Source organism: Gadus macrocephalus, chromosome 12 (assembly GCF_031168955.1).
Source record: "Gadus macrocephalus chromosome 12, ASM3116895v1".
In the NCBI taxonomy this organism is placed as follows: Eukaryota; Metazoa; Chordata; class Actinopteri; order Gadiformes; family Gadidae; genus Gadus; species Gadus macrocephalus.
In genome coordinates this window covers 52,535-60,865 of record NC_082393.1, presented here as the reverse complement: position 1 = coordinate 60,865, position 8,331 = coordinate 52,535, and the positions used below count along the sequence as shown (strand labels likewise).

Below are 8,331 nucleotides of genomic sequence, written 5' to 3'. Positions count from 1 at the left end.
TTCCTCTACCAATGATTAACTCGTTAACCTGAATACATTTAAAACGAATCTATGATGTATGGTGAAACCGTTAGGTTGTTTCTTCTACTAACTTGAGGGTTAGGGGGTTAGGTCCAACGTGCAGCTGACCCAAGCAGGGGGCGGTATTGCGTCATCAGGACGTCTTTCAACTCCATAATGGCTACGAAGAAGAAGACGACACGCGATTGGCTGCTCAAAGGGGCGTGTGGATTACGTCACACCCTGGGCTACAAGGAGGCAAGATGGCGGCGGTTACAAGGTGCTCAGTTAGTTTAGTGAGAAGACTGGTAAGTTATCATTTATCTGTTATGTTACCAAGGGATCATGCATGTTATTAAGGAACACATCTTTATATATTTGCTATAATTGAGCTGTTGGGTTTATTTTTAACAATCCAAAAGACTAGTACTTTGATAAAGTACATCTGTAACAAACCCAATTCAACTATTCCACACATAATCATAATGACCATGACAGTACCATTACATTACCCAAATGAGCGACATAACATTACCCTAATGACCTTAACATTACCACAACATCAGAACCTCACCAGAAAACGACAACAACCGTACGATAATGATAATAACATAGCCCAACTTTATCATAAAACACCATAACATTACCCTAATAACCATAACATGACCTAATGACCATAGAATTACCCTACCGTGGCTATAACAGCACAACCTCACAATCAAAAGACTACAACCTTACTATAACATGATAATTACCCTACCACAACATTATCATAACAGGGTTTTAGATTTGAAACCTTTTACAGTATTTTTCTATATTCTATAATGGTGTCAATAAGTGGGCTCTATATTCTATAATGGTGTCAATAAGTGGGCTCTATATTCTATAATGGTGTCAATAAGTGGGCCCTATATTCTATAATGGTGTCAATAAGTGGGCTCTATATTCTATAATGGTGTCAATAAGTGGGCTCTATATTATATAATGGTGTAAATAAGTGGGCTCTATATTCTATAATGGTGTCAATAAGTGGGCTCTATATTCTATAATGGTGTCAATAAGTGGGCTCTATATTCTATAATGGTGTCAATAAGTGGGCTCTATATTATATAATGGTGTAAATAAGTGGGCTCTATATTCTATAATGGTGTCAATAAGTGTGCCCTATATTCTATAATGGTGTCAATAAGTGGGCTCTATATTCTATAATGGTGTCAATAAGTGGGCTCTATATTCTATAATGGTGTCAATAGTCTCCTGGTTGTTCTTGGTCTCTCAGCTCTCCCACCACTACAAGCGTCGGTGTGTGCGGGTCTTTAAAGCCACCAGGGACCAGCCCCCGCGGGCCTGCCTGTCCAACCTCTACAATGAGAGGCTCTTCCATACAACCAGTGGTAAATAACCTCAAGATGCAACTCTTGAAACCAACTCTAGAAAACATCAGATTGGGCTGTAGTGCTACAAAGCCCAGCCCCAGAACCTTAACCCTAGAACCTTAACCCCAGAAACTTATCCCCAGAACCTTAACCCCAGAACCTTAACCCCAGAACCTTAACCCCAGAACCTTAACCCCAGAACCTTAACCCCAGAACCTTAACCCCAGAACCTTACCCCTAGAACCTTAACCCCTAGAACCTTAACCCCTAGAACCTTATCCCCAGAACCTTAACCCCAGAACCTTAACCCCAGAACCTCAACCCCAGAACCTTAACCCCAGAACCTTACCCCTAGAACCTTAACCCCTAGAACCTTAACCCCTAGAACCTTATCCCCAGAACCTTATCCCCAGAACCTTAACCCCAGAACCTTAACCCCAGAACCTTAACCCCACAACCTTAACCCCACAACCTTAACCCCACAACCTTAACCCCACAACCTTAACCCCACAACCTTAACCCCACAACCTTAACACTAGAACCTTAACCCTAGCACTCACCTTAGCCCTTAGCCTTTAATGCACTGATATTGATATCTGATTTCGGTCTGACACTGACGCCAACAGCTGGACTGGGTATCGTGACAACGGACCGATCCATTAAATTAAATCCTGTTATTGTACGCATGCTCCTATTATGTGATGCGGTACGATGGTCTCTTACTGCTTAACCCTAACCAACCCTAGCCCCTAACCATCTGAGTAGCCATATAACTAACCCTAGCACTCACCTTAACCCTACTATTAACCTTAACCCTACTATTAACCTTAACCCTAGCGCTAACCTTAACCCTAGCGCTAACCTTAACCCTAGCGCTAACCTTAACCCTAGAACTAACCTTAACCCTAGAACTAGCCCTAGAACTCACCTTGGCCCCCAACACTAACCCTAGATCTAGAAAGAACCCCTCTTGGTGTTTTCACCTCTTCTCTGCCCCGTAGCGTGGAGCGGACCCATCATGCAGTTCAAACTGTCCGACATCGGAGAAGGAATCATGGAGGTCGTAGTGAAGGAATGGTGAGTGTCCTTATAGGGTTGGGGTTAACCTTAACCCTAACTAAGGGAATAAGGATAGAAATGAGCCTACGGCTATAATCCTGTATATTAACTTTTTTTTTTCTTTTTTTTATGTTCATCAATATATTTTGTACCTTTTTTTTTTAAATAAAAAAAATCTCACCTGATTTTACAGTTGAGGGATCAGTAAAATGGGTCCACAGAGAGTCTCCTGGTGACCCCTGGTGACCCCTGGTGAATCCTTGTGACCCTTGGATTCAAAAGAACGGGGTTAGGTAACGCCGTTATTTTTTTAGTGACAGGGTAATCTAACTAATTACTGTTACCGTCGTTACAACGCCGTTACCACGCCGTTACCGTTACTCTACATTAAATGCTGTGCGTTACTACGAATTGATTGAATAAACTGAGTAATCCGAACGCACCCCTGGTTCCCAACACAAACTGCTCGGGAGGAGACCGGGTGGGTTAACAATGAGAAAAGCGATTATGATTGGCTAAGGCAGATTCATGTTTCATGGTAGCCCATCATAGCCAGTGTTTTCAAACACAAGCCAGGGCACGCGCGCCATGACCACACACGCACGCACGCACATGCACACACCAAACAGATTCAATGAAGCAGCAGAAATGGCGAGTCCGGTGCAATCAGATCAACATTTTCTGTAGAATTCGGCAGATGTTCCACAGCCTTTGCAACCAAGCTAAAAAAAATCAGTTCGAAGTATATCAGGGCCTTGAATGGGCAGTTCAACCATTTAACAGACCATCCAGGATTTCGCCATGTTGCGATTTGCAAATTCAGCGCAACATCAACCAATCACCGCAAATTCAGGGCGGTGTCGCAATTTTCACCAACCACCGCAACTTTCCCGCAAATTTGACCAATCAGTGGGGTCGTCTTGAACTGACGTCGCAAACTACCTTCCGCCTTACTTCCGCGTTTACTACTTCAAGCATTCATGCAGTATGTGTGCGTCCAACGTGTCACACTTGCAGACCAAAATAACTGGTGTCTCCTGGTGACCCCTGGTGTCTCCTGCTGATCCCTAGTGATCCCTGGTGATCCCTGGTGACCCCTGGTGTCTCCTGGTGACCCCTGGTGTCTCCTGGTGACCCCTGGTGTCTCCTGCTGATCCCTAGTGATCCCTGGTGATCCCTGGTGACCCCTGGTGTCCCCTGGTGACCCCTGGTGTCTCCTGCTGACCCCTGGTGTCTCCTGCTGACCCCTGGTGTCTCCTGTTGACCCCTGGTGTCTCCTGGTGACCCCTGGTGTGTCCTGGTGACCCCTGGTGTCTCCTGCTGACCCCTGGTGTCTCCTGGTGACCCCTGGTGTCTCCTGCTGACCCCTGGTGACCCCTGGTGTCTCCTGCTGACCCCTGGTGTCTCCTGCTGATCCCTGGTCTCTTCAGGTACGTTAAGGAGGGCGACAAGGTTTCCCAGTTCGACAGCATATGTGAGGTGCAGAGCGACAAGGCGTCCGTCACCATCACCAGCCGCTACGACGGCGTCATCCGCAGACTGCACTACGCCGCGGACGACACAGCGCTGGTGGGGAAGCCCCTGGTGGACATCGAGACCGACACCGGGCCAGGTATTGAGAAGGTTGTGATGATACCGGGTAATGAGAGGGTCGTGATGATACCGGGTATTGAGAAGGTTGTGATGATGCCGGGTAATGAGAAGGTTGTGATGATACCGGGTAATGAGAGGGTCCTGATGATACCGGGTAATGAGAGGGTCCTGATGATACCGGGTAATGAGAGGGTCCTGATGATACCGGGTAATGAGAAGGTCCTGATTTAGTCTGGTAGGCTAACCCTATCTCTGTAGTCTGGTAGGCTAACCCTATCTCTAGTCTGGTAGGCTAACCCTATCTCTAGTCTGGTAGGCTAACCCTATCTCTAGTCTGGTAGGCTAACCCTATCTCTGGTAGGCTAACCCTATCTCTATAGTCTGGTAGGCTAACCCTATCTCTAGTCTGGTAGGCTAACCCTATCTCTGTGTGATACATGTATATTCTATGTGTGTTGCATATTTTCTATTTGCTATAGAGGCTGCAGAGGTTCTACATGTACGATATGTTTTATGTCATTTTCCAGAAGTGGCCCAGGAGGAAGACGTTGTGGAGACCCCGGCCATGTCTCGTGAGGAGCACACCCATCAGGAGATCAAAGGCCATAAGACCCAGGCCACACCCGCAGTCCGGAGACTGGCCCTGGAGAACAACGTAGGACCAAACGTACAACTAGAACTAACCCTAGAACCTGAAACGCAACCCGAAAATAGAACCTTAGAATAGAACCTTAAACACAACATACAACTAGAACTAATCCTAACCCTAAAACCTTAAACAACCCAGTACCCAGAATATAACCTTAAACATAATGCGTACTAGAATATAATCTTAAAGAACTTGTAGTAGAATAGAACCGTAAACAACATATACAGTAGATTCTGATAATATCATTAACAGAAGGTCTGGTTTTGGTATTTAGCCCTGGTAACATCAATAGCATTAGCTCGTTTGGTATCTAGGCCTGGTAATATCATTAGCATTAGCTTGTTTGGTTTTTAGCCCTGATAATATCATTAGCATTAACTCGTTTGGTATCTAGCCCTGGTAATATCAATAGCATTAGCTCGTTTGGTATCTAGGCCTGATAATATCATTAGCATTAGCTTGTTTGGTATCTAGCACTGGTAATATCATTAGCATTAGCTTGTTTGGTATCTGACCTGATAATATAGCCAGCAATAGCTTGTCGGTATCTAGCTGTTGGGTCTTAACTCCATTTTTCTCCTGTCAGATCAAACTGAGCGAAGTTGTCGGGACTGGGAAAGATGGACGCATTCTCAAGGAGGATATTCTCAACTTTCTGGCAAAGCAGACGGGAGCCATCTTGCCTCCATCTCCATTCCATGAGACCCGTGAGTCCCAAAGACCAAAGGAGGTGCAGCCAGCCAGCCTGCCAGCCAGCCTGCCAGCCAGGCCCCAACCAGTCCTCAGCAACCAGGATGTCACCGAGCCTCTGAAAGGTAGAGGACACTGCACCAGTGTAGTACTAGTACCCCACTGTAGTAGTACTAGTACCCCACTGTAGTAGTACTAGTACTCCACTGTAGTAGTACTAGTACCCCACTGTAGTAGTACTAGTACCCCACTGTAGTAGTACTAGTACCCCACTGTAGTAGTACTAGTACCCCACTGTAGTAGTACTAGTACTCCACTGTAGTAGTACTAGTACCCCACTGTAGTAGTACTAGTACCCCACTGTAGTAGTACTAGTACCCCACTGTAGTAGTACTAGTACCCCACTGTAGTAGTACTAGTACCCCACTGTAGTAGAACTAGTACCCCACTGTAGTAGTACTAGTACCCCACTGTAGTAGTACTAGTACCCCACTGTAGTAGTACTAGTACCCCACTGTAGTAGTACTAGTACCCCACTGTAGTAGTACTAGTACCCCACTGTAGTAGAACTAGTACCCCACTGTGCTACTACTGTATAGTACTACTACGCCACTGTAGTAGTAGTAGTAGTAGTAGTAGTAGTAGTAGTACTGATGAGGAGGAGTACCTCATGATGGTTCATTCTTCTTGTTTCTGGACAGGCTTCCATAGAGCCATGATGAAGACGATGACGGCGGCCTTGAAGATCCCCCACTTTGGCCTCTGTGACGAGGTGGACCTGAGTCGCTTGGCTGCTCTGAGATCAGATCTCAGGGGCATCAGTGAGGCTCGTGGCGTTAAACTCAGCTACATGCCCTTCTTCATCAAGGTGAGGTCTGGCTCGCTGTCTCTGTCTCTGGGCTCTCTCTGTCTCTGGGCTCTCTCTGTCTCTGGGCTCTCTCTGTCTCTGGGCTCTCTCTGTCTCTGGGCTCTCTCTGTCTCTGGGCTCTCTGTCTCTGTCTCTCTCTGGCTCTGTCTCTGGGCTCTCTCTGTCTCTGGGCTCTCTCTGTCTCTGGGCTCTCTCTGTCTCTGGGCTCTCTCTGTCTCTGGGCTCTCTCTGTCTCTGGGCTCTCTCTGTCTCTGGGCTCTCTCTGTCTCTGGGCTCTCTCTGTCTCTGGGCTCTATGTCTCTGGGCTCTCTGTCTCTCTGGCTCTGGGCTCTATGTCTCTGGGCTCTCTGTCTCTCTGGCTCTGGCTCTCTCTGTCTCTGGGTCTCTGTCTCTCTGTCTCTCTGTGTCTGGGCTCTCTGTCTCTGGGCTCTCTGTCTCTGGCTCTCTGTCTCTGGCTCTGGGTCTCTAGGCTTGCTGTCTCTCTGTCTCTGGAGATTCTGTCCCTCTGTCTCTGGGTCCCTGGGATCTCTTTGATGATGTTCTTGGTCTGCAGGCGGCGTCCCTCGGCCTGCTCCACTTCCCCGTCCTCAACGCGTCTCTGGACGAGGCCAGTCAGAACATCACCTACAAGGTCAGCATAGGAGCTCTGAGAACATCTGTCTACTATACTATACGTTCCTACTCCTAAGTCGGTGGAGAATGGGATTCTACTCTTTTTTAGTCTATTTAAAACCGGTATCTACTCTAGGCGACCTACAGTTGGGTTAGGGTTAGAACCCTAACCCAATAGTTGCTGCTGTGAAGTGATTTTGAATGTTGTTGTGTAGGCGGCTCACAACATCGGCCTGGCCATGGACACCAGCCAGGGTTTGCTGGTGCCGAACGTGAAGAACGTTCAGCTTCTCAGCGTGTTTGAGATCGCCAGAGAGCTGAACCGCCTCCAGGTGCTGGGGTCCTCCGGTCAGCTGGGGACCTCCGACCTGACCGGAGGAACCTTCACGCTCTCCAACATCGGCTCTGTAAGTCTCCTTTAGCTCTGAGGTAGAGAGGCGAGGCCTGCAATTGCGTTAATAGGCTAATGATGAAATTCCTTTCATTTCGGAATAAGATTGGAGGAACTTATGCCAAGCCGGTGATTCTTCCCCCTGAGGTGGCCATCGGAGCTCTGGGCAAGATCCAGGTGAGACCTGTTTCTACCATGGAAACATCTGGAACCATATTTATGTCCTCATCACTAACCAAAAGAATGCCTTGTTCTATGTTAATCAAACCTTTCTGGTCCCTTCCAGATCCTTCCAAGGTTCGACTCCAACGGAGAGCTGGTTAAAGCTCACATTCTGAACGTCAGCTGGTCGGCTGACCACAGGGTCATCGACGGGGCCACCATGTGCAGGTTCTCCAACCTGTGGCGGCAGTACCTGGAGAACCCAGCGTCCATGGTCCTGGATCTGAAATGAAACCTCAGCCTCATCTCCTGAAGACCCCCTCCATGCCTTGTTCCTTCCTGTGGGCGTGGCCTTATGTTACAGCACCTCCTTCCAGTGGGCGTGGCCTTACGTTACGGCACCTCTTTCCTGTGTGATTGGTGGATGAGGCTTATGGGGTCGCTCTTTCATCTGCTAACCCTTTATTTGGGCTATGAACTTTCCCTTGGGTTAGTCAGGTGTTCGACACAACTTTGTCTCTTGATAGCAGACTATTTTATCCTGTTTTTTGTGCGCTACGTTACAAGTCTAAAAGTAACGAGTGCAACTGTTGGGTATGTATTGTCTTTATGAACTGAAATGGTCTGGCTAAGACTAGAAGATTGCACTTTGTGATGGAGCGTCTTTCTACCTTAGCGTCTTTAAGTGTTCTACGACGTGCTAGGTGGTGGTGGTGGTGTTAGTTAGGTTAGTGGTGTTAGGACCATTAAGTCACTAAACGCGCCTGTGGTATGCTTTTATTAACCCTCAACTGAAATGCATATATATATGTATAATATATCTATGCCTTGTTACCTAGCAATAAAGAATATAACAAACACATCAGCAGATTTCTTTCATTTTCCAGCAGCTCCTATAAAGGTTACAAAGCAGAATGGGATTCAGTAGTAT

General features: G+C 47.0%; 1 protein-coding gene across 1 annotated transcript; it reads left to right on the top strand.

The window, feature by feature from the left end:
• The first annotated feature begins 169 nt into the window (after positions 1 to 169).
• Positions 170 to 8,262, top strand: dbt (dihydrolipoamide branched chain transacylase E2). Its single transcript, XM_060068091.1, has 11 exons — positions 170 to 308; positions 1,280 to 1,394; positions 2,378 to 2,453; positions 3,866 to 4,047; positions 4,556 to 4,683; positions 5,264 to 5,492; positions 6,069 to 6,235; positions 6,789 to 6,866; positions 7,063 to 7,254; positions 7,344 to 7,415; positions 7,525 to 8,262. The coding sequence occupies exons 1-11, from the start codon at positions 264 to 266 to the stop codon at positions 7,690 to 7,692; spliced, it is 1,452 nt and encodes a 483-aa protein (XP_059924074.1). The 5' UTR covers positions 170 to 263; the 3' UTR covers positions 7,693 to 8,262.
• Positions 8,263 to 8,331: the final 69 nt, after the last annotated feature.